Below are 27,380 nucleotides of genomic sequence, written 5' to 3'. Positions count from 1 at the left end.
TCTTGTGTTGGAAGTGCCCTATTTTGGGCTCAGGTTTTCAACTCTTGGGCTGGAGCGTGTCAACTACGTAGAGCTTTCATGTCAAAGCATGCATGGCTGGAGTTTCATAATTTTCTTGTATTTGATCTCTGCTGTTGGTAGTGTATGGCCTTAAAGGGGTAACCCTTCCTTATCAGTAGGACGTGCTAGTTGAAGCTTTTCATGGGGAAAGGTGCAATTTTCAAATGCTGATTGCACATTCTTCTGTTTGCACTACAGTAGAAGTGTACATGATGTACAGTGTATGTATTGGCAGTTTGTGCACATTTGCTATTGGCTGACCTTGATTATTTACTCCCCATAGCACAGCCAGTGGACTTTTTTTTCCAATTTATTTTCAAAAATGGAGATTTTTGGAGCATTCTCAACCATTCAGCATTGTTTCTGTGTCAGACTGTCACAAGGGGTGTTATATAAAGGGTGCAGTGTCCCAATTCAAGGAAAATTCTCCGCCAGGCCGAGGCGCACAAAAAGTACCCCCAGAGATTGTTTCGAAAAGAGGGGTCTGTTTGGGCCAAGAAATGGTGGGATTGTGTCAGTATGGCCCAGGGTCATCTCTGTAGATTCAGGGGCACCCAACTGGGGGCAAAGCAGACAACGGGATTGAAAATTAGTCAGCCAGGAAAATAATGAAAGGCGCCACCTTGCGGCGCACACGCTTTACTTGATCGGGACAACCTGTCGATGACGTGAATATCGCCAGGCCGCATATCGCATGCAGCATACAGTACAGGGAGCTGGGGCCGGTCTTGGATCCATAAAAATATTGCGTTGAAGAGTTTGGGCCATGGTCGAAGAGAGGTAGGTACTGTACATGTATATGTATGTAGGAATTTGCCACTTTCTATTCCATTCAAGCTTGTCTATTTTGAGATATTGCACGGTATAAGATCCCTTTTTTGGAGACTGACCAGCTGACTAAGGCCGTTTGCACGTACGCCGAAATTCCACCTCAGATTTGGACACTTTAACCATGGAGCTATAAAAAACTGAAGTGTTGCAAGCTTATTCATGTCGGCAAAAATCCGTACTCGTGCGCCACCTTCCCCAAAATGTTTTGTTTACTATAATTTTCAATTTATAATTTATGAAACGCTTAGCATGCTTAGGCATGCTTATTTATTTATAATAATAATAGGCATAGGCCTGCATGTACAAATTTGATCCGTAGGCCAAGGCCCATGCGTACGCGTGTTTGGAAGTTGAGAGTGCCATACATGTATGTTTGGATGAATTGGGGAGTATTTTATTCGCTATAGTAATAATAGTATACTTCACGCGATATTGATGAAACAGAGGCCATTATGATTGTCACTTTGAGGTTCATTACCTTTAGCATTTTTTTATCCCCCTTTCCCCTTAATCCGGCATTCATTACCTTTAGCATCCTCTTCCCTATTTCATGGAGGAATAAAAATGAGATATATGCAACCATCATATGAAGCCAAACCACGGTGGTTGTGTTTGTATTGCGCATGCCCAATCTGTATTAGACTCGCTCAACAGTAAAAACACCGTCAACCGGTGTGAATTGCGGTAGTCAAGCGATTACAGAATGATGCTTTGTGATGCATGAGGTGTGGGTTCGAATCCTGGGTCGAAATTGTGGGCAGGGAGGTTTTTTAAAGGAAAATAAAGCCTGAATGCTATTGGAGCCTAATTTCACACGTGAAGTTTTTATGGTTGGTTGAGCATCTACGTGTAGATGTCATGCATTGTGCATGGTTGTGAACCGTGGTTTGGCTTCATACGTGTGATTGTATACAGTATTCTCATAAAAATTAGCGAATGTAGTTGGGTACGATTCCTTGACTTGGATGGAGATTTGTTTTGATGAATCCCAATTGCCTGAGTCAGGTAACCAGACGAAAAACAAAATGGTGTGATTCGACTGAATGGTTGCCATTTGCCCAACTCAGGTTAGAAATTTGAAGTTTTTTTGCTTAAATATTGTCAAAATTTACCTAAACTAGGCCTGTCTGGATTGATTAATGGTTCCTTAAAGTCAAAATGTTAGTTTGAGAAAGTGGACTTTGTATCCTTATCATAGGAACAGAACGCTCTTTCCAGTTCTCCCTTTCTCGAAATTCGTATGCAATAATTACACCCCCCCCCCATTTTTTCCCTCTTCATGCCTGGCCAGTCCTCTCCAAGGCTCTCCCCTTGCTTTCTTGCCTGTATCCTAGGTTGAATGTTCTCATCTTACTGCTTCTTTTTATAATTTTAGTGTCTTTTCTTGGTGCTCTTTTGTTAAACTGTGCAATTGGTCTATCAGTAAACTTCTCCGGCCTTGGTTTATAATGTTAATTCTTTCTGAGCCTTTGATATATATTAAACAATTATTTGATGTCAATAAAGGTATTTCAAACACTGTTCCTATCATAAGGGAACAAATTCTACGTTTTTGAGATAACTTGATCCAAACTACATGTAGTTGCTGATGATAGAAGAATATGGCTGCGTAGCACCGTGATCAGATTATCGACAAGAATATCAAATCAGTGCTCTGAAATATGTGATTGCCGAGCTAGTTTTCAGTAACTGAGTACCTTCTTCGGGGCAAGCAGATTCAGTTGATGATGATGTTTCCTTTCATATCAGAAAGAAAAGAGAACAGGGCTTTTGGTTTTGAAAGAAATTAATGGGTTAAAAGGCAGCGTACACATACATGATCGCCCAGAGGAAAGCCATGAACGACAAATAAGCGAATGAAGTCTTGTTCCTTGACCTGGATTAAAATTTGTTTTGATGAATCCAAACAGCCAGGGTCGGGTAACCAGACGAAAAACAAAGTGGCATCATTCGACTGAGTGGTTGGCTTTTGTTAAACTCGGGTTAGAAATTTGAAGTTTTCTTGCTTAAATCTACCTACATGTAAACTAGGCCTGTCTGGATTGAGTAATGGTTCCCCTACGTGATACAACAAATTACTAGTTGTAGTCTAGGCCTGTGCCGGGTACCCGGGTACCCGCCCGTCGATTTCAAAACCCGGTTCCATTTTTCCGGGCCGGGTACCAGTAAAAAAGTAAATAAATTAGGAACAAACATTCATGCATAAAATGTCTGTGAAATTTCTTACTGAAGGACAGACTTCATAGAAAACCACCGTGCCGATGAAAATCCGGTCCCGCAGTCATACATGAAACTTGAATTCGGAGATCGACAGCTAATTTTTTTACCCACTCCGCCCATTGCACCGCAAGTCGTTTTCCTAGTTCCGGAATTTCCTAGTTCACAAGAGCGAAAAAACCACTAAAATTCACGGGCGATAGGTCACTCGCTACGTGTGATTTTAAAGATTTCTTTAAATTGAATAGTCATATAAACCTTTGCATCTAATGTCCGCTTAATCAAAATGACTTTTTTAGAGTTTCCGTTTTTGTTAATTTAGCAAAAACTGCAAGCTTTTCCCCACTCTCGGCTCGCGCGGCGTTACCACGCAAAGTCGTTGCGAACTCAACTACACGGGCGCAGCAGAAATGTATGTGACGTAATGGGTTCGTCAACTGTGCGGCGCGGGGAGGATAACGTTGATAGCTCACTGTACAGTTTAAAAGTCGAGTCAAACCGTACGCAATTTCTACCTTTTTAATTCATTAGAATTCTTATTTTTCATCTAATTTTCTCAAAATTAAAAGATTCTCTATTAGAAAAGCAACTTTTTACAATAGTTTTGGCTGAAAATGGATTTTTCGTGTGGTTACTTTTTATTTATGAAGACGTTTTTGTCTCGATCCTAAACCGATCCAGAACTAGGAAAGGTGTCATCATCACTTTCGTCGATCGATCCTGTGAATCCAAATATAAAAGCTTAGATTTCGAAAAAAAAAATTGAAGTATATCCAAAACACAAAGTTGACTTCTGACCATATTTCACTCGAATTTGAGGATTTTTTAGCTGCAGGAAAATGACTGTACCAAACCTATATGAACAAGAGACCGAAGGAGTTTTGTCTTATGAGGGGGGAGCGCTGTTGATGTACACTTGCATGACTGTATTTGTAACTATCAAACCCTGTCGGCCTAAATGACTTTTGTGCAGAATAAGTAGTGCTTACTGTTTGAATTAAGAGTATTTTTGTCAAATAAAACAATATGAATGAAAATTACTTTATGTCGGGATTGACGACGAAGCGAGAGCGGATTGTGTAATATTCCTGCGGTACTGGGACTCCACACGGCGTGCGGCAAGTAGCGATCACACACAAATTGTGTGGTTGATCGGCCTCTTTTGTAATCAAAGCACTAAATGTGCGCTACAAACCCAAAGAGTCAGAGAACCAGTTTAGTTAAGTTTTATACTAAGAAATATTCCGTTTCAAAATTATTTTTAAATTAAAGCAACTTGAATTTCCTCAGTGATTCAGCGGAACTGTGGATGAGGAATTGACCAAAAAAGCAGGAATGATTTTTTCTGTATGTACTAAAGCATTTCAAATCCAAGTATTTTTTCATTCGAAAAAAAAGGAAATGTTGACAGGTGCAAGTCATAATACAGTCGGCCAATCAAATATCACTTGTCGAAGTACTTATGCATTAAAATCTCGACAATTTGAACCTCAGGGGAATGGAGTTATCCTGAAAAAGTATTTATAAAACTAAACCACTTCATCGTGGTACGTACCTTCGTGTGGCAAAACTTTCGTATCGCTTAGTCATTTAACAACGTGGAGCGCTGCTATTTTTTTTCACTTGGGCTTCCTTATGTGTGGTCACATGACCTTTCTTTTTACGGTCACATGGCTGCTGCTGTGTCAGCGATTGGACTGCCTGAAGGGGACTACAATTGGGCCCGCGTTACAATCAGGTTAGTTTCAGCGTCTTGAAAGCCAGGATTACACAGTTGCAGCTACGTTGATTTATGCAACGTGCTGGTCCTCGTCAGAAAAGAAATGAACTTGCGACGACTCCTGACCCTATCTAGACTTCCGATTCTTTCAACGCCGTTTGAAGCATTTTGGTGGCGGTTTTTTGAATCAGAAACTTCAAAATAAGTGGATGTAATGGTGTGGGCATTGTTCGAGTTACGGTGGTATTTTTGTACATAAAACTTTGAGCCTTTTAACCCGTGACGTACATAGCACTGATCTGGTCCGCACGTGACACGACCAGCGCTCACCATTCGTGCACGCCACATGCGTTCCGCGTGTCCGTGGTCATGCAGCATCCGGGGCATTTCCTTTGAGCGTTTGCAGGTGCGTATATCATGTACGTGGTTTGCAGCCCTGTTCTTTTTTCTGACGTTTCCCGTGAAGATTTGTTTTTCTGTTTCATACACCCACACAAAATTTGAAAACTGAAGGTAACAATTTCGTTTGATAAAAAGGTAGGAGAGATTATCTCCGACGTTTAAACCAATGTTCTGCTTGCTTCCTAGGTACCAAAAAGAACTGTGTTTCGGGCACATGATCCACCAGGTTGCGCGCAATGCCATTATCAGGCGATCTCTTTTCCGGGTACCCGGGTACCCGATGTTAACAAAAAACGGGTACCCGGTTCTAAAAATACCCGCAAATGCACACCCCTAAGTTGTACTAAAATTTAGTATTCAGCCCTGTCGCTTGTAAGAGGACATGACTTTATTGTTCTGTGAAGCCATAAGATACAACAGATAAGACAGTGTACCATACAGTCAGTGACAGTGCTGTGGCACTGTGAATGCATGGCTTTATTGTTCTCTGTACAAGTAACAATGGAAGTAACCTAGCCAGAAGTACATGTAGTAATCTGTAGTGCTAGGTCCTTCAGGCTCAGGGTGCACCACTACAAATAAATTCCCATAGACAGCAGTGATAAATCCCCATACTTCACAAACATTTTAAAAATACTCACAACTCTCACAGGTGTTCAGGCTGCACAGAAAAATGATGTTCCACATGTCCTCTTTCATTTTCCTTTCAATTTTCGGGGGGTTGACCAATGAATTTTTGAGAAATTTTCACCAGAAGCAGACCACCCCTAAAATGCAGAAAATGTCCCTGTCCAGAAAAGTAGCCATTTTGAAAAACCCTCCCTCAGCAAAATGGCTCAAATAGTGCCACTTTCATACCCGATTGCATCCAAATTGCTCAGAATTGGAAGCCCCGAGTCCGGCGCAGAGGTCCAGTCTCATATTTCTTGAATTCCTCAGTTCCATGGCTCTCAGGACCCTCTAATATAGAATATTTTGAGTGTATAACTTTTATTAATGAGCTCGGCGGACATATTTCTGGCCTAATTACCAGGGTGCACCCTTTAATAGCGGGCAACTTTCACATTGTGACACAACAGCACTCTTAAGAGAATCAGAATATATCCCAAGTCATTATGTAAAAAAAAAATTGAAAAATATTGCCCCTGGGAGAAACCGCAGAGGTAAACGCATAAGGGTATGGCTATGCCATTTTGCACAATTTGAATAGGAAAACTGCATGCCTGTGTGCATGCCTTGTGCATCTGGAGGGTGCTTATTTCTCTCCTTCCCTCACCAAATCTAGACAAAATTTCCCTCTTTAACACAAACATTCCATTTTGCGATCAATCTGGGCTCATTGTGTTGTGGATATGCCCACTTTGGGGGCGGATCCTGGGTGGAAAGGGGGAGGGTTCTAATTATAAGTTTATACGCACAGTTGGACTTTGGAAAGTGTATGTGGGACTTTCTGTATGTTACAGATGATAATGTGACATCAGGCTCTCTGGTATTTTGGCTCTTTCTCAATTTATTGCAACAAAGAAACACCAACAGAAGATCAACAGCTGTACACAATGGAGGCTGATGCTATGCATTGGTGTACGTAAAATCATACTGAAATCGGAGGATTCAGTACTAAATGTCAGGGTTAATCCCTGGTCGTGGCTGCCCAATTCTATAAAACTACAAGCCGAGGATATATGATTCCCAGGCCCTGCCCCCACCACAGCCTAGCCACAATTGTACTAGCTGGGTTACTGACCTATCTTCCAACCCCCCCCCCACATACACACCACACCCTAATAAAATAAAAGAAATCTTATTCCATGTCATGCTTGTCAAGTATATTTGATGTGCTCTGTGTTCATTATTATGGGGTTTGACAGTGAGTCTGTGTGGCCACATGCATTTTGTCAGATGCTCACACACAGGAGAAAATTTATCAGACTTGCACAGCCAACTAGTTCTGCAGCAATACTGGGTTGATTGGAATGTGCAGTCTGCAAATGTAGCAAAGGCTGGCGTCAGAATGGCCACAAATTGTCCCTGTCAAACTTACAGTCCATTTCAGATGAACTCACCAACAGTCTATATAAGGCAAACACAGGAGTAAATAGGAAGTAGTTGTTGCCAGAGATGAGTCTTCAAGGACCAGTCCAATGCAGTGCTGACAATTTAAGGATGTCACGCTGCTCCGTCCCGATGTTGCCGAGACGATTTCTCAGACAAACTCGAGTGCCAAAGAGTCCAACGGACAGTCACAGGGGTACGAGCAGCATGGCGGTTTGTTGACATCAAGCCTTCTGCAGTGGACTTAGTTGCAATGCTGTCCTCATGCATACATGCACATGTACACCACAGAGAGAGGAAATCCTGATTCTGATGGCCAGCCCACGTTGATGCCGACTGAGAAATGTTGGGGTTTGTACAACACAGAATTTCCACAGCTGATGGAAGGAGGCTCTTATCAGTAATGGACACAACTGTCCCTTCAAGGAATGTCCTGCAAATAAATCAACAAATTTCGTGAACATGCTGAAACTGTCACAAAAATGGGCACATGCAACCAGATCAAGAGCAATCGTGCAAAACCTACGTGAAGTGCAGGGCTGCAGGAAAGACGCCGCTTGCTGTGGCGAATGACAAAGTCAAGCATCCTTTTGGCAAGGCAACCGTTGAAATTGTCCACTTTATTAGGCTGCAGACAAATTTTAGTTCAGTCGTGTCAGTCTTAATGCACTGTGTGTTTTAACTTTCACCCCCGACATGCTGCCCGCCCTCTATATCCTCGACTTTATCAGCAGTCAAAATTAAATTTTCCCAAGCAGAAAATTGGGATTTACTTGATTTTATCGCACTACAAAACTATGTATCTGGGTTTCCATCTCAATAATTATATAAATAAACTAGCCAGGAAGAAAAAATGACAGCAAGCAGAAACTAGAATGATTCGAATGACTCAATGTTTTCCATAGTGTATGATGGTTCACTTACCGGTAAACGTTTACTCCACTATGCTTGTTTTTTCTGCTCTTGTCAATAAAAACCTGGAATTCAAAAGTACAGAGGGCAAATTATTTTGTGTTCTGTTATATTTTGCTTCAATTTAATCTCAATGTGCCGAAAAAGCAGCAAAAAACATCTTTTTAAATCCCCATCAAAACAAAATGGCCGCCACCATTCTCTGGATCTATAGGGTGCACCACTACAAATAAATTCCCATAGACAGCAGTGATAAATCCCCATACTTCACAAACATTTTAAAAATACAACTCTCACAGGTGTTCAGGCTGCACAGAAAAATGATGTTCCACATGTCCTCTTTCATTTTCCTTTCAATTTTCGGGGGGTTGACCAATGAATTTTTGAGAAATTTTCACCAGAAGCAGACCACCCCTAAAATGCAGAAAATGTCCCTGTCCAGAAAAGTAGCCATTTTGAAAAACCGTCCCTCAGCAAAATGGCTCAAATAGTGCCACTTTCATACCCGATTGCATCCAAATTGCTCAGAATTGGAAGCCCCGAGTCCGGCCCAGAGGTCCAGTCTCACATTTCTTGAATTCCTCAGTTCCATGGCTCTCAGGACCCTCTAATATAGAATATTTTGAGTGTATAACTTTTATTAATGAGCTCGGCGGACATATTTCTGGCCTAATTACCAGGGTGCACCCCTCAGACTACTACATGTACTTAGGGACGGCGACCATTTAGACCCGGTTTGAAAAGGGCCCCCTCTCCCGTAGCCCACCTGGTATAATGCCTGCCCAGTATTCAGGCTACTCCAGGCCCATATAAGGCCTGTCTGCACATTGGCATTTCAAAGTCCCTGATGAAAGGCTTCCCCCAACATACTTGCACAGATGAATAGGGGTCTAAGCGGATTAGTGTAAACATTGTATAGAGCTGAAGGATTAAACCCACAAGCAGGTTCCTTCTGGGATAGATTACATGTACCAGTACTTGCAAACAATAGACCCTAGGATGAAGAAGTTCGAGATCAACAACCAGTCCAGCATCCCAGGCAGGTAGCCAGGCCAGTATAAAAGGGGTTTTTGCAACCCGGTGAGCTTAGGGGGGGGCCCTTTTCAAACCGGGTCCTTAGTATTTTGTAGTACTGTGTAGTGTAAGCCAAACAATGTGCTTGGCAGTTAGGGTTAAGTTTAAAACGTTAGTTTGAGAAAGAGGACTTAGTTTCCTTATTGGAACATGGTGCTAATGATAATGCTGTTACTTTGAGAAGCAAACATGCACACCATAGCGTTGTAACGGGCCGATCGCTACAGGTTGTTTTAGGTTGTTCCTGGAGACAGACAGTCCACACAATAATCCACAGGATTAGGCGGATTTAATAACAAAAATATAATGTAACACAACTTTAATGATCTCACCACATCTCAGGACGCCATTTCATGAAAACCCTGATGACCTATCCCATCATGCTTTTTCCTATCATGCAGTATGGTGTCCTAGAACAGACATATACATTTGCAAGCTATGTATACACTACATTTGTATGAATGTATGTGCATACCAATCCGCTTTTTTTATGACCAGTTTTTATGACGATTTTCCTTCTTTCTTTCCTTTCGATGAAAGCCTTACCCCCAGAACTGGGGGGTCCAACGTCCACCCATGTGTGGGAGCGGGGCCTACGTCGGATCCCCCACTGCCACAGTTCTGGGGGTAATGAAAGCCTTACCCAAGTTGCTTCCATTCCAATGATCAATCATACCGGCAGCTTGGCCTTAATTTGATGGGGTCAAGAAAACAAAAGGAAAAGAGATGTGTTGCAATTGGTGGCTCAATTGCAGAATACCCCACCACCTTGCATGCTCATACTCAATAGCCAGGTACAAGTCAACGTGTGACACTCTTCTCAAGGAATTTTCAACTTGTACCCACGTAACGAGTCATTCCAGGGGTCGTTCTTTGGAGTGGTGGGATATTCTGCTATTGCTCCCATCTAGATACCGGTAGGCTGGAGTGCCCTTCAGAGTGCTCCACGCAGGCCCTCTATTGAGATGCTGCTGATTTTTTGCAGTGTGGATGGGCAAAATGCTCAAGAATTCCACCATTTTGATGAGGATACAGTACATGAACATGTGTAAAGTGAATAAATCAGTTCTGGAAGTAGCACAGGGGCATTAGTGATATCTGTACGGTGTATATGTCAGGTATACTGTACGTGTATATATATAACTCTTTCCATGATTTCTTTCAATCTTATGGATCGCTTGATCTTATGAGCTGAAATTGCACCAGTACGTTCACGGCATTAAATTAAGGCCAGTTGGTAATTTATAGGTACAGATACATGTACATGTAAATCAGTTGTCAGCTCAAATGTTTGTGTAAACAGAAGTTTGTCATGTTTGATTGGGTAAATTTAAGAAATTATGGATTCATTTGCCACATTCTGCTTATGTTTCATGTTCATTGTTCTTTGTTTTTTCAGAGGTAAAAATTGATAAATCTGGAGCACTTGTGAAGCTGGAATCTGGAACTTTTTTCTTGTGGCAGTGAGAAGTTTGGTTATCAGTATGGTTCATCACATGAAGACACAAGTACCTGTGTACATTTACTCACTGATGTCAGTATTAAGTAAGTATGTATTTTCCCTTTCAAAATGTACACTGTAAACCGGTACGTGATGTACATGTACACTGTAGATGAGTTGTCAGGTACCTTTCATTTCGTGCATAAGCCCCCAAAAATTGAGATTTTGGAGGATAAAGGATGAATGCAGTTTTTGAAGCTGGGCAATTGAAGGAATTTGGAGGATTAAGGATGTGCGCTAGTATAATGGACCTAGTGGGTTAGTTAGTTAATTGATTATAAATCGCTAAAAAATAAATCCCAACAGGTACAGTCTGAATTCACCTGTCAGAATCTACCAATAGAGTACATGTAAATGTCTGCCTCTGTTTCAGGGCCATTGTTTTGGCAAAGTGCCGACCACTTGGCAGGGAAAGCGTGAGCTCACGTATTGTCATGCTCTGGCAAATACACGTACATGTACATGTATACTTCACACAGTGATTCCTCAGTCTGAAAGGAATCAGCATGCAGTGTTGTGGCTGCAGCAAGGAGGGTAGCTGTCCTACAGACCTGAATTTGATTCTGGCCTGTTGCCTGCCTGTAAGAACACTACATGTACATCTTCTGAAGTGCATGTCCGATCAGGTTAAAACTGTGCATGTGTTACTTGTTCAGTACAGGCAACAACTGCAGATCACTCCATACTGTATATCGGTGTCGTCACTTCGGTGGCTGTGGAAGCAAGTTAGTGTGTGGTCCAGTGATTCAGTATTAAACTGCGGATTGAATTAATTCTATTTGATTCCCACCCACTCCAACTTCATTTTTCGTATCAAGCCAAAAGAGTTCCCTGAAACAGCTACTGTAAGGGTTTGACTGCTGACAAACACAATGTTCATCTCATTAAATTCTGAATTTTCTACTGCAGCAACATGATGTTCACATCATGTACGTGTATGTACAGGGTATGGGATTTTTATAAAGATGCCTACTGCCTCTCACTCTCCCGACTCCCTCCCACTTTGTATGCATACATTTTTGAAAGATGTTCCTTACCACAGTTAGAATAAAATACAACATTAATAAATAGCCTTCCAAATCTTGAAACGTAGAAAAGCCAGTTGTTCTGTCAAGGACAGACAGTGCGTCTTGTTTACATTATACTTTTGGTCAATGTTATTGACAGTGCAGTTATTTTTCTTGTCCTCTAACTTTGTGTATTTTCTCCAGTGTCCATCTCTGGACAAGGGTTGACAGTTTCAGCAGAATCAAGTGTTTCTGTCATTTCTGGTGGATCAACTAATCTCACGTGTACATATGAGGCGCAAGGAACTTCTGTTGCCAGTCTTACATGGAGAAAAGGTGCAACGTTTGCAAGTGGAACTCGAGTTGTGAGGTTTCAGACACCTAATTTTGATACAGTCTATGGCCCTGTTTATGGTCCACCTGTTTACACAGCTTACAGAGATGGTACCATCAGCTCAGGCATACTCACGTTACAAATTTCACCTGTCATTTATAATCCTAATGAGACTGAAATATACTGGTGTCGTGTCGTGATAACTGGCGGAGTCACCGTGAAAGAAAGGTCAACTACTGTAACAATTATAGGTACGGTAGGTGTTTCTGCTTGTTACATACATGTAGTATAGTATACATGTAGTTGTCATAATTTCATAAGATTGGCTGATTACAGATTGTAAGTTCTACTGCAGCTTTCATTCCACTGACTTGTTCAAGTCAACAGTTTGTTAAAAAAATAGAAAAAACACTGGCACTTCCGATAAAATCGAAGATCTTGTAGTAAATCTCCAGTAAATAATTTACACCTTGGGGTAATGCGCTTCATCAACAGTGTACACGTGGCATTGTGGATTCATGAAAAAACTTCATCCTGGAATGAACTTCATGTACATGTATGCCAACAACTCTTGTCCATGACACTGCAAGTAAAGGCACGTGCCTGCACGATCATGCTTAACGACCACTCTTTCATGTCAATTTACAGGTCAATGAAAGCATAAAGGCTCCATTCTTAGTTAACTAATAATCAGGGGTAAAGAGGGAATTTTATTTAGAAACATAGGAGGTTTAACATGTGTAAATTGTACCTTTCGGCGAAAATGTTCTTGCTTTGCAAACAAACCATCACCATTTGGCATGTTTGGACCACACTACATGTACATTGTATTATGATTTGGGGCGAATTTGTGTTTGAAACATTTTCGTGCTTGGAAAATCCTTTCCTAAAATAAATTTAAACTTCAAACAGATCCAATTTATTTGCACCAGTAGCTACATGTACACACTCTCTGATTTCAGTTTACATTACATTTGGTGAATTTCTGCCAGAATAATGAAAAGTACACGTACCGTACGTACTGGAACATGTATACATGTGTACACTGTACACGTACATGACATGTATCATACATGTACATGTAAGGGGAAAATTTCCTAGTTTAAGGAGAGTTTAAACCACACCATGGAAAAACATTTTCTCAGTTACATTTAGGTCCCCATAATGTCTTTTGTCCCCAGTTAATGTCTAATCTTTTAATACATGTGTAAATGTATTTAGAAAAACAGTGATACCTACATGTACATGTACATGTACCAGATACAAAATTTCACTGTATAAGAGTGTAATGTAAAATTTTTCTCACCAATACTAATGATTTCTTGAACTTGTGTATTGTGGGTTTACTACTACTCAAGTTGAAGTTAAAAGGACTTTCAAAGTACACATGTACGTGTACATGTACGGTACATGTGTATGCATATACATGCACATGTACTGTACCAGTTTGACGGACGTTCTACATGTACATGACCTTCACCGACTACCCCAGCAGAAGTTTACATGTATATACGGTACATACAAGTTCAACAGAAGAACTAATCTATCTTCAAAGAAATATTTTGGGGACAGAAAGACAACTTCAATTCTGAATGTTTTAGTCATTACTCATTAGGGCATACTTTGCGAGCTCCTGTATGATACATGTACAATTTAACTTGAATTATAGAAGTTGATTAAGTTCTAGCAAGCGTCAACCCCTCCCCTAGATCACCCTGAAGCAAACCGACAAAGTTGCCAGATTTTGCCTTTCAGGAGAAACTGATTGCTTACACTGAGTTGCCAAGTGTTTTTGTACAACCATATGAGGACTTACATGTAGAAATGCCAGAAGCACAAGACTTGGTGGAAAGCTGCATCTGGCATTTACTCTAGCAAATCAGCATATTTGATTTTTTACATGTACACATACACGCACAGGTTTCAAATGACCTTAATTTTTATTCCTGGAAGAAACCCATCATTGATTACCTTGCTTTTGCATCGAAATACATGTACTCTGCTGTCTCTAAAACTGAACCTGACTGCAAAATGCAAGGTGTTTGCAAAGTGCAAACTTCAAACTTGTAATGTTGGAAAAACGTGTTAGTTGCCTGCACGGCCAGCCCCAGCACACTCCGCATTCATGCATTGGTTCACTGATGTATACATTGTGTAGTCTGTACATGTACATGTATGTACCACAGTTTTTGCACTTGCCCCCAGGGCTTATGACAATGATTGCACAGTCATATGTCCTTTGCACGTGCACACCGGTTAATCCAAGGTTGAAAACACGAAGTACATGTACATATGTACATGTACAATGTACATGTAATAATGCCCTGTTAGCTGGAAGTATATTTAGTAAGTTTCTGCATGTTCATACATGTGTGTACCCCGGTATGTACAAAAGCAACGTTTCTCCTACATGTACATGTACATGTACTTCTACATCACAAAAATGTCAAACCGTCACAAAAATGTCAAACCATTGCAAAAATGTCAAACCATCTGTGACATGCTGCTAACATGATGATAACTTACTGACCCTTTTGACTGTGTTTTGTACTGTAAACAGTTTGGTTTCTCTATTTGCCATTACAGTTGTCCCAACGACAATAACATTATTTGATTCAAGTGCCCATTATCCTAACACTGGTGGCAAAGCTGTTTTGGTAGAAGGAAAGGATCGTCTATTTACATGCCATGTACCACACATCAAACCAGCAGCATCATTCACATGGACTCTTGGAGGAGTGAGCATTACACCCAGAAGTCCAGACGTTGTTGAAGGAGCAGATGGATTATTCAACAGCACAAGTGTGGCAACCTTATCGCCAACATGGAACCATCACAAACAGGTGTTAATGTGCCAGGCTTCCAACTTACAGAACCATCTTGGTTTGAGTGTCAGTGTGACTCTCGATGTTAAAGGTACATGTATGGAAATTTATCGTGTTTGGTATTGAAAGACATGTAGAAGTACTGGTACTAAATTTGAAACTCATTTTGAGATGCCAGAAGACAGTGACAATGCCAGTCTGGTTTTGGTAGCATGCATGCATTATTTTTACAGAGAAACCCATTCAGTGTATGAAAACTGTTCTCAACCTGTTGACAATTTGAAAAGTTCATTTAGAAAATATGTGGGAATTAACATCCTACAAAGCGAAACTGTAATCTTTGGTACAAAAATATATGCGCTTCTTAAAATATTAAGGTTATATAAAATACAAGAAATTGTTAACAAGGATAATTAACATTAATAGCAGCGTAAATAAAATTTTAAGAACTCTAAAACAAGAATATTACACGTCGGGCAGGGCAAACTGCACAAATCCATTCTTGGAAATAGAGATACAACTGGTTTTTCAATCCATGTCATAATTCTAGCCACGTCGCCATTCAGATGATTAATTGATTTCCCCAATGTCCTTATCCGAATAAAAGTTGGCAGTGTCATCTGCATAGAATACAACCTTAGAATGTTATAATGTTATATCACAGTTAGCAGCAAACTCTTAATACATACTGTGCCTTGTGGAACACCAAACACCAGATGGAACAAAATTAAGTATGAGTCAGATATGGCATCTCCGATTTTAGTGGCTTCCTTTCTCATAAAGAGATAAACCATTCAAGTTCCACTCTGCCCCACCCATTGATTGCAATTTTTGAGAATTGTATGGTTGACTAAGTCAAAAGGCTTGCATGAGAAAAATAGGTCCCGTGGCATTTAACGAAAGTTAATAACATCAATTAATGCTATGTTTGTTGAGTAGTGAGGTGTAAAACCAGACTGCTATGAAGTACTCGACAATTTTTGAAACTGAAAAAAGTGGAAAACTTGGCAGTTATCCAATACTCAACTTTGCCTCAGTCTTAGGCGTCACCTCCAAAATAAATCCCTGGGTGGGGCCTTGAGCTTTCAAATTAAAGAGAAGTACTGTAATATTTTGCTGTTTTGCATCATTTTCTTTTGGTCAATATAAAGTACTGAAGTGTGACGTCACTGTGAACCAGAAAGTGCAGTGCAAACAAATGGAGTAAACGCCCGTATATTGGTTCATGCACTGGTTCACGCGCTAATGCCTTTTACACACTAATTGTGTGCGTGACGTATTCACTTCGGTACTCTTTTGCTTATAATTATGTATGGATGCACCTAAAGTTATTAATGGGAGTAACTTAAGTAAGTTCATCTAGGACAACATCCAGTTTGCAAGCTCAATTGAAAAATGTAAGCCATGGAAAGAGGAAATGGCATGTATACCATTCACACCACAGGCTTTTTCCCAAAGGAAAGCATGTCCTCGATTTGTGTGTCTCATTTTTAAATCACATGATCACATACATGTATGTGCATGTACACTGTACAGGGCATAGTTTGAGGTGAACAGTCGCCTATTGATCATCCAACTGAAATAAACCATATATACAGTGCATTTGTTCTACTGTACCTCTTGTCATGTATGTATATCTAGATGGCAGGTCACCAGGGCTAACTTTAACCACGGAGACCAGGGACCATGGCCCATTGGCCAGGGGCTGTAGGTGAAATTTTGGGAAGATTATGCATTCGCTCATCATACATTTAAACCTGTACATGTATGTACCGTTACATTTGTAGATTGCACAAATAACTTGGGTGTGAAGCTGATTTTTGGATACTGTACTTTTGACAAATTATTTCACTTGTACCAGTAATATTTCACTGCATTTGGTTAAGAAAATACAATACACATACAAGTGTAAATATGTACATACATGTACACTGTTTTCTTTTGTGAGCAGTGCCACCAAAGAATTCGACCATGTCACTCTCAAATCCAAGTGGTGCATTCTCCCCTGGAGGCACAGCCAGTGTAGACCAAAATGCATCACATGTCTTCACCTGTCAGGCACGATCCAGACCAGCAGCCACCATTCAGTGGGATCTTGGTTCCAATAGCTACCAGCAAAGTACTATCGGCCCTGCCACTGGAGGACCCGGTGATGGTTTGGTTAATACAACCAGCATGTGGACATTTACACCTGGTCGAGACAATCACAAACAGCAGGTGAAGTGTGAGGCTAACACCACAGAGTCACAGCCACCATACCCATCAGTCATGGTCACACTGGATGTTAACGGTATGTATACTTTGAGAGTGGTTTTTTTACAATTCCGGACTATAATTGAAAACCCAGTTGTGTAATTAAAGTAATTCGTGAGAACATTACCTATGTTGCCAATAATTTTGTTTGTCATTGTGTCAGTCGGTCAAGTCTCCCGTCACTTACCAACTGTTGGTACATGTACATTTCCTCCAAAACAACCCTACTCATGGTCCCTTACATGTATGTTACTTGTCAGACTCGAGGGCCTCTGCTGGGTTGGGTTAAGCATGTAGGTGACTCCACTGGCTGTGGAAAGCTTTCATTAATTGGTTAAAGCTGGCTGGCCTCTTGGAAAATCACACCACATTTTCTGTTCCAGGTGAAAAAGTATGTTCTTGTGCTAATCTCAACAAGACCTGTAAAAAACGCTACGCTTTCAATGATCTAATTGTTTTCCGTCTCTAGTATGGAGTGTCAAAGAGGCAAAAACTTGGCGGCAACACATCAGTTGTTCTTCAACATCAATCGATCGATCTTCTACATCAATCGATCATTCCCTACATTGATCGATCGCTCCCTACATCGATCTCTTTTGATCGATGAAGAAAGAGCGATGAAAATAGAGCGATGGAAAAAGAGCGATGAAGCTACATTGATGCCAACGTTACACAACCCCCCGTCCAGTACCAAAGCACATGTTCCCTGTAATCATAGCCCACTAGCACTCAAGGCCACCCGCGTGTTCATTACCCGTCAGTCTCCTCTGAGTCATTAAATTGAGTTGTCAGGCGAGTCTGTTTATCTGGTTTAAACCACTACAAGAATATCATTTCTATTTCTCTTGGATGGGATGCCAGTTGTTATGGGTCACTCCCTATAGCCACCATAGGCACCCATATTTACTCCAGGTAGATACAAATTTTATTTCCACAGTGTGAGCTCCGAAGTCATATAAAGTGAAAACCACCTTGGATAGCGGAAGGAATCTATAATTCAACCAGAGAAAAATAATTTGTATAAATATATCTTCAGAATCCTACAGCTTATAATAAATCTGCCTACGTAAAGTTTAAAAACAACTTAACATGTCTTATAAGAATGGCAAACAAAACTTACAAAGGTCTTAATAAAGAGAAACATAATGTCAAAGATACACAGGAGCTTATTAATTCATTGCTCGGTAAAACGAACGGAAGGTTAAACAAAATCCGCACTATTATATGCAAAATGATGCTAAATTGATTTTGACACTGATATTGCTTACGATGTACGCTTTCAGTGATTATTTCATTAACATTGGCAAGAAAATAGCAAGTAAACTTCCTCAATCAAGCAATTCATTTGAACACTGTCTTGAAAGATTTGCACATTCTTTATTTTTTCACTCCTGTTAGCAAAGCAGATGTAGCACTTACTATTTCAAATCCTACATTTTGTACTTTATTATTTGAATAATGAAAATCAGATCATATAATCATGCCAATCTGAATATTGTTTAAAGGTCTGGTCTCAACATCTAGCTCATCTATCTTTAACTGTTGTCTATCCCGCCAGTGTATCATAATGTGTTGTCTCACGTCTCCTGTCTTATGTTTCATGTCCAGTTGGAACCATTGTTCGTTAAATAGGGTTAGCCAAAAAGCATATGCTTCTTTTTTTCCCCTGCATGTTGGTAATAATTTAGACTATGTACAATTATCAAACTTAATACACTAGTTCCCATTACTTGTTGTATCAAATTTCACTATATATGTGTGATTTTGATGTACATGTACTTGGGATTCCCAAAAAGTAAGCTCAATTATAATTGTCCTTCCTCCATGATTACATTGTGATACATAGAAATTAATCCTTAGCCAATGGAAATTACACTGTTACATTCAGTACATTTATAGCCATGGCCGTAGATGAAATAATTTCCTTGCAGCAGGAGGGTTTCACGCAATTTTCAGTATAATTTCCTTTGGCACTGAATTTCATGGGGGTTGACTTTTTGAGTTTGGAAAATAAAGTTCAAGTCAATATTCAATATAAGAATGGGTGTCCACAGTGGCTATAGGGAGCGACCCATAATGAACTGGCATCCTATCTAGGGTAAAATAAAAATATTCTCAGTGGTTTCATGATATCCACAGCCTAACAACTCAATTGGCTCAGAACCAGACTGACAGGTACTGAACACGGGTGGCCTTGAGTGCTGATGGGCTATTGTTACAGGGAACACTTGCTTTATTTGATACTGGAAGGGGTTGGGTAACGTTGGCATCAATGTAGCTTCATCGGTCTTTCTTCATCGGTCTTTCTGCATCGCACTTTTGTCATCGCTCTTTTTTCATCGCTCTTTCTTCATCGATCAAAAGAGATCGATGTAGGGGAACGATCGATCGATGTAGAAGAACGATTGATCGATGTAGAAGAACGATCGATCGATGTAGAAGAACGATCGATCAATGTAGAAGAACGATCGATCAAAGTAGAACAATTGATCGATGTTGAAGAACGACTTATGTGTTGCCGCCAAGTGTTTTGCCTCTTTGGCGCTCCATACAGAGCATCAAGAGTTTTCTCATGCGTGTACATGTACTGTACGTGACCTGAATCTAACATGCATCCAATGAAACATTTGTAAGCATTTGCAGTAGGTACTGAAAAAAGTCATGTGCAGTTTGAAGCTAATGTCTTTGTCCAATATCAATGACATAATTCTTATGAACCTTTTCTAATGAATTGTTCGTTGTATTATTTAATTTGGTTTGGTAATAAATGTATATGTACTCAAAAGATAAGTCCTGTAAGGTTTTTACATTTAGAGGGAAAAATACATGTAGTTGTCACAGACATAAAAAAATAGTGGACAGACATTTGCAATCCCTAAAATCAAATCTTACATGTAGTTTCGTTGTGTCATAGAACAAAACATAAATTTGATGTAAACTATCACAGTAAAACTTTTCTCAGGAAAATATTTGTTGAAGCTATTTTCTCAAGGAGTGGCAAAGTTAGCCTGTTTCATGTTAGCCACTGTACATGACAGACACCATGACGTATGTTATTCCTTAATTATCTCTCATTAAAGTTTTGTTTAGGATAACTGAAAGAAACAAAAAGCCATAGATTTGGACACATTTCTCAAATGTTATACATGTACCTGTAGTACCCATATTTTAACAGATGGATTGCTTTTCTCCGTGACAGTGGTATTTTAGATAACCTGAAAAACATGAGCTGACACAGTTGTGTACATGTCCCACCAGAACCCCTAAAAAAAGATGGACATTTTCATCAAAATCCTGATTATTTTAACAATGAGCAACCAAATCCTATGTAACTGTGTAAGCTACATGTAAATCACTACAGTTATAAAAACATCGATAAAATTGTTAAAATTCATTTCTTAACTCTCAACACTGTAAAGAAAGAGATGATTTTGGTCATGTGCAAATGTGTCTTTTAGTGTGGACAGACCCAATTGTATAAATGCAACATTATTTTAATTTTGATTATGCAGGTCCTCCTAACACTCCTGTGATAACAGGGAGCCAACAAGCTGTTGAGAACACTCCAACTTCTCTAATTTGCAGAGCTGACATGGGATATCCAGAAACCTGGAATCTGACATGGTCCTATGGAGACTTGAGTGTAACTGGGCTGACAACAAACTCAGCTCATAATGATCGCTTCAACTTCTCGACCACATTGGCCATTTCCAGCAGGATTTTTAATGGAAAGGTGATCAACTGTACTGCAGAAAGAGGTTCCTGGAAGTCAGGTGTAGGGCAGACATCTGGTGCTGTTAGTGTTAAGTGTAAGTAAAGCGCATGCCAACACATGTTCTTTCTATCATGTTTGGTTTGTTTGTGCTTTGAACTTGAAATTTGTTTCTTTCTTGTTTGATAAATCTACAGTAGGTTCGATTCGTTGTAGGTGTTCCCTTGGAAAAGATACACATACAAGCATGTGTATGCAGAGATCATTTTCCATAAATTAAAATGTGCCATCATAGCTCTAGTTTTACATGTACATACACATAACGCTCATTGTTATGAGTTTTTTATGTCTGTTTGTATGGTGTACATGTACATTATTGTTTCTTTTTGTTTGAATTTAAAAACTTTAAATGTTTGAATTTTTTTATAATTCATTGTGCCACCTGTAACTGATACCGGTAGTTACTAAAGATAAAGAAATGTCAGTATTTGGTCAGTATGTGGTAAAGTTTGATTAAGTTTATAAGCTCATATAAGGTAAGGGGTATGATGAAGATACAAAAAACTGTATTGTTATGCAGAGGAGTTCAAAGAAGTACATGTACAATGTATTTTTGTTGCATTTTAAGTTGACTTCTATATTTTTGCTAGTTCATACATTATTTTCCTGTGATTCCTTACTTGTACCTTTTAGTCTGTGCCAGGAATATAAGCGTGAGTTGCCCACCGGACGTGACAGCAGGGAATGAAGTATCTCTGACATGCCTGACCTCAGAGAGTAGCAACCCAGCAACCACACTAACCTGGTACAATAATAGTGAAAGTGTAACCAGCCCCATTGATCAAGAAGAAAACCCAGGTGCTTATGGAGGAAATACATCTGAATCGACCTACAGAATCAATGTTTTGACCAAATATCACAATCAGAATCAGTTCAGATGCTGCGCTAATAATAGTGCAGAGTTATCGTGTGCTGAAGATTTGTGTCACGCATGCACCCTGAATGTGAAATGTAAGTGAGAATTTCATTTTCATTCAAATTTGGAACATTTTTAATTCAGTCCTACAGTCCCCCCCGAAATCCAATATGGCAGTCTGGCAAGTACATGTATTTTCATGTAGTAGCTACATGGATGTACTAAATGTTATATATACAGTTTTGCAGTTCTACATTGTACATCTACATGTACTGGTATTTCCATGCCACTGCATGCATGACATAATGCCTCATGACTTTCTGAAACTATGTATAACACACTTAGAGTGAAATTTTGGACTACACGGATAAAGCCATGACAGTAAGTGTTCCTGAAAGAGAGGTCAAAACTTGATATAAAATCAGATCAGCTTGTATGTGTATGTGCAGTTTTCGCATGGTGATGGCTTCATGAAAGAGAAATGATGCACATGTACACGTACAAATGAATAGCGATTGATACTATCCAACCACACAAAAACCATGGATTGGGATCACTGTGAATTTACTTGTACTGAATATGAAATCTTGCAGTTACCTATCCATGCCATCCTTAATACATGTACATATAGGCACTTAAAACATGAGCTGTACACAGTATGCAGTTGTTGACTCCCTGTAATCTCTAAGCATCTTTTTCACTCGCCAGATGCTCCTGAATTCACCTCCTTGACGCAATCTCCAAACACCCCTGTTACTGAAGGCAGTAATGTCACCCTGACTTGCACCATAGATGCCAATCCTATGCCCGGTGATATCACATGGGAGAAACAAGGATCCGATCGGGCATTTAACTCAGAGTACAATGCTGGCACCAGTACACTGACTCTGAGTAATATCACAAGGGAGCGGTCTGGGTACTACACATGTAAAGCAAACAATGAAATACCCACAGGCAACCCTGCCCACATGGTCAATGATGTGGTTTCATCTCCACTCACTGTTATAGTGCATTGTAAGTCCACCTTACTATAAACATACACTATCAAATTTAGTTGTTGTTCATGTATGAATAGTAGAACAGTGAGATTCAGTGAAACGGCTGAGCTAAGCTAATAATGGCCAGTTTACATGTGTACCTGCAAAAAGCAGCTCCTTGCCATAGATCTACTGTATAGTCAGTCTGTGGAAGGATGTAAACATGTGGCTGTAAATGATCATTTTGTTTGTAGTCACCAGTTAGAGCCACTCCATATTTGAAGAGATCCAGGAAATATCAAATCACACAAAAGAACCATAAGTTACATACATTCTGACACCATCAAATATGAATGAAACTTGTGACATTTGAAAAATTTGTTCATGAATTGTATTCCTTCATAATTTTATTCTCCCACATGTGGACGTTAAGACAGGTCATTCTTAATAAAAATTAATGGTAGTTTTGCTTGGTTTACGACTGGGAATTTGTATTGCCAAGATTTCTCATCTGTCGGGTAGTGGGCAGCCTCATCTACTGGCACATGTAAAAATTATGCCAATGGGAACGAGGTTGGAGGAAAGAATAGTTGTAATTTTCAACTTTGTTAATCCCTTTTATTTTTGCTGTGTGAATTATCTTTATGTTCTGTCCTCATTTTAGTTTCTTGCCTTCCCTCTTGTGATTTTAGGCATGATAGTACCGGTACATTATATACATGATATATGCAATACCCTACAGTAGAATTACAATTGTAGCTGTGAATTTTGGAATTCATACCCACATCAATACTGGTCATAATGCCATTGAAATTTTTTGGCAATATTTTTAATGAAAAAGTTCGCCATTATAGCGTCTTTCTCTGTTGAGGGTGTCATGCTACAGTGTGTTCAATAAACTGTTCAAGCTATCTCAGTACATGATATTTATGCTGCCTTGTTTTGTGGAATTTCTTGCTCACTCAGATGAAGTCAATATCACCAATAAAGGAATGACTGAGCAAGGTGGTAAAGATGGAGGTAGCGCTTCCTTGATCTGCATTGCTGAAGGCAACCCTAGGCCAACTATGCAGTGGTATGGTCTAAACAGCACAGTGATAACTAATGAGACAGACACGGCTAAGTTCATGGTGGTGAATGTCATCACAGGTGGAGATGGTGTGTATGGGTTCCAAGTGACCAGCACTTTGACCATCAACAATATTGATTCTGACATGGACTTTGGGACGTACACCTGCATCAGCACAAATGGAATAGGAGAGGAAGACATGCTTAAGGTCAATCTCACTGGAACAAGTGAGTCAGATTCTATGCAATATGATAGGAAGCCTTCCTCCATTTCTGTTACGTTTTCGCCTTTGAACAAAAGTTGTTTTTTCCTTCCCTCAATGGCTTATTCAGTATTTTTGAAAATTAAGGTCCAACAATGTTCATTCAGAAAATATTTCTGAACGGATCTGAAATCTTAAAAAAGAGATGCCAATTCTGCATGAACGTTCATTTAAAAAAAAAGGCTTGGGGATTTTAGAATGTTTTCGCCATTCCCCAATCTTTCTTTTGCATGTTTGACTCTTGCGCGCAGTGGATATTCTTCCAAGAAAAGTAAACCAGTCTGTAATAACTTCCAGAAAGTTACTTCAGTATGCCATCATAATTCCCAAATTATAACTTTAAATACTGATTTGTATGCATAAAGTTTTTTTTTTAATCTTCATAATGCACACCTTCTCTTCAATTACATCTCACAAAGTGTATACATTTCAGTGTATCTTCAACTATGTGTCATGTGTACGCTGATGCTGGTACATGTCTTTTACTCCCCCCCATCTTTCCTTTTTGTTTTTAATTCTTTCCAAGGGGCGAAGTACCCCCTTTGCACCCTCCTGATGCCCACAGACAAAAGTATTAAAGTTTCATTGAAAAGCTAAAGATAAAATTGTACCAGAATTGTACAGAGAGTAAACTTCTATAAATCAAACTTTATTGTTTTCCTTTTTGACTGAAAAGAGACATGCATATCAGCTTTCATAAATGTTGCCAGGCAAACCTTTAAACATTGCTACTTTGAAGCAACATAGTTGTACATGTATGTAAATTCAAAGTTGTAATCCTGTTTGTATGTAGGAAGACCAGACAAGCCTACCAGAGTTATGATAACTGGTCAGACGGCAGAGTCTCTGACAGTGACATGGACAGCAGGGTATAATGGTGGTGAGGAACAATCATTCCGTGTTAGCTACTTGAAGGTGTCAGATTCCACAGAGACTGGTGTTGGTGAGAGTGTGACAGGTGGGAAGACTATACACACAGTGACAGGTCTGGAGGACAACACGGAGTATGAGATCAGGGTGTATGCCAGGAATGCCATCGGTGAAAATACCGACTATGCCAAAGTAGTGGGGCATACATTGCGTAAGTATCACTTTTCAGTCTGATCGTTCATTTTTACATGTAGAATTGGAAATATACTTGTGGTTCTTTTGCCCTAATTTTAAATGCTTGTTGAGTCTTTGGAAGTTTTCAACTTTTTGGGGAGCGTTTTAGTTTCATCATTTAGTATTAGCTTTCATCTCGTGAGAGGTTGACTGTCTTCAACAGGGAGACTTTTTTGTAGACTTACCGTATCTGAAATAACTGAATACAACTGTTTCCATTTGTGTTTTTGATGTCCATCCAGTATTGCATTTAGCACAGATTACAGGAGGAATGTGAGCGACAGTGAAGAAATATTTAGTTTAGAAGTTGGAAGGAAAGTTGAAAATAAATAAAAAAATACAAACGAGGAAAGTCAGTTCCATGCCTGTCAGATGGAGTTCAGATAAAGTATGGTGAGAAGAAATGTACACTGTACGCATAGGATAGTTTATGTACATGTTCATCGTGTGGTAGATACCAGTACATATACATGTACATACATGTATATGTACAAACATACATGTAGGTAACTGCATACTGTACATGTACATTATCAAATTTATGTTCATCATCTACATGCAAAAACGAAATGTTTACATGTACATGTATAGTATTTAATAGCTTCAAATATCTCTACACATACATAGGAAGAATTCTACAGAATTTAAACATTGAACTTTGCAATAAATACATGCAATGCAACTAGTGAAGCATGTGTAGAAAAATTTAAGTACTGTTTTGTACACATTTTAGGAATTGCAGTTGTCAGAACATGAAATATTAATCCTTATTCAGTTACAAAGCTTTTCATGCCATAACTGTGAACACTCTGTTCTCTTTGGGGGGGGGCTGGGGATTACACACACGTACCAGTACGTGCGCATGTACAGCACTGGTACATGTACCTCTAAATTACTTGTACGAGTACCTACATTGTAAATGTACTGTGGGTGTGTAATGTATGGTACATGTTGTACATGTACTGTGTGGATACCAGTGCATTGTACACATACTTTCTGGTGTACACGTGTACCATTCAGTGGAAATACAGGTATCCCAATGCTGGTGAAACCATGACCTTCATTCTTCTACATGTAGCACTGGTAATTATTGAGGTTGAAACTTACTATGTGGGCATTGCCAGTTACTGGTACATGTAACACTTCCTCACTTTGGTTTATTTGAGAAATTACTTCCTGCCAGTTGCCAAGGTCAGAATTAAACTATAATATATGCAATCATGGATACATGCACATGTACACCTATGTACATGTACCTCACTTTTTCAATTTGAATCCTATTACAGATTCCTGGTACATCTACATGTACATGTAGAATGGTGTATACATGTACTGAACCTTGTTAATGAGAGCATTCTTATGTCCTTTTTTGCATACTTCCAGACCCCTAAAAATTGGATTACATGTACATGTAATATGATTTTGTACATGTAGGTGTATATATACTGTACATGTACCGGTACATTTTTTTAATAAGTACTGGTACACGTACCATAAGAACACCTGTACACATACATGTACATGTACTGTTCATGTACATGGGTTTCCCACGTACACTTGATTCTCACTACATTTTTGAAAGCATCAGATTTCATATTGGAGAAACAAAATATATTGCACCTAGGGAGGTCCTGATCCAGGTGAAAAAGAATCAACACTTGTCTGAAGCTCCATTACCATGTACGATACCAGTACATGACAATAATAATAGTAGTCTCAGTTTGATGGCCAAACAAAATGAAACTAACTGATATCTAGAGAAAACAGGAGAAAAAAGCCAAGTTTCAAAAACAAGGGGGGCTTCTTTTTCCACAAATTTCTATTAATTAGTTGTTTATCAGCTGTGCACTAAGCTGCTACAGCGTGATCATAGCACATAGTAATTTCATCAAATGGAATGGCAATAACTTAACATTTAAAAGCTTGGAATTTTCCTGCCTGTAATGGTTGAACTTGAAAGTAATGTGCAGGTACTTTGGTGATTATAATGGTATATGTAAGTTTCCACTACAGCTGAAGAAGGAAACAGGAAACCAAATTTTTTCCCTGTGACTGCCAAAATCATAGAATTCCCCTGACTGTGAGGCCTGCCTTTTGTTGATTATTTACCATTTGTTGCTCACCGTGGGAACCAGTATTTCCTCTTTCCATA

General features: G+C 39.5%; 2 protein-coding genes across 5 annotated transcripts; one reads left to right on the top strand and one right to left on the bottom strand.

The window, feature by feature from the left end:
* Nucleotides 1-742: 742 nt before the first annotated feature.
* On the top strand, nt 743-25,393 carry LOC110990762 (nephrin-like). Its single transcript, XM_087142128.1, has 10 exons — nt 743-840; nt 10,668-10,813; nt 11,981-12,361; nt 14,697-15,026; nt 16,887-17,225; nt 20,701-20,997; nt 21,594-21,911; nt 22,525-22,830; nt 23,760-24,089; nt 24,918-25,393. The coding sequence occupies exons 2-10, from the start codon at nt 10,753-10,755 to the stop codon at nt 25,226-25,228; spliced, it is 2,673 nt and encodes an 890-aa protein (XP_086998254.1). The 5' UTR covers nt 743-840; nt 10,668-10,752; the 3' UTR covers nt 25,229-25,393.
* Nucleotides 6,718-8,886, bottom strand: LOC147797547 (uncharacterized). Of its 4 annotated transcripts, none has more exons than XR_015426666.1 (4): nt 8,483-8,683; nt 8,207-8,259; nt 7,809-7,910; nt 6,718-7,715 (listed from the first exon to the last, which is right to left on the bottom strand). XR_015426666.1 is itself a non-coding variant. In XM_087142135.1 (4 exons), the coding sequence occupies exons 1-4, from the start codon at nt 8,784-8,786 to the stop codon at nt 7,397-7,399; spliced, it is 561 nt and encodes a 186-aa protein (XP_086998261.1). In that variant the 5' UTR covers nt 8,787-8,886; the 3' UTR covers nt 6,718-7,396. The 4 variants fall into 4 exon arrangements, 2 of the variants coding, with proteins under 2 accessions (XP_086998261.1, XP_086998262.1); XM_087142135.1 differs by lacking the exon at nt 8,483-8,683 and adding an exon at nt 8,700-8,886; XR_015426665.1 differs by lacking the exon at nt 7,809-7,910 and having other exon boundaries at nt 8,483-8,678.
* Nucleotides 25,394-27,380: the final 1,987 nt, after the last annotated feature.

This window comes from Acanthaster planci, linkage group LG10 (assembly GCF_054643075.1).
Source record: "Acanthaster planci isolate LZ-2023a linkage group LG10, COTS_SCS, whole genome shotgun sequence".
Lineage (NCBI taxonomy): Eukaryota > Metazoa > Echinodermata > Asteroidea > Valvatida > Acanthasteridae > Acanthaster > Acanthaster planci.
Note: the sequence above shows the minus strand (reverse complement) of the source record. Positions and strands in the feature narration are given on the sequence as shown.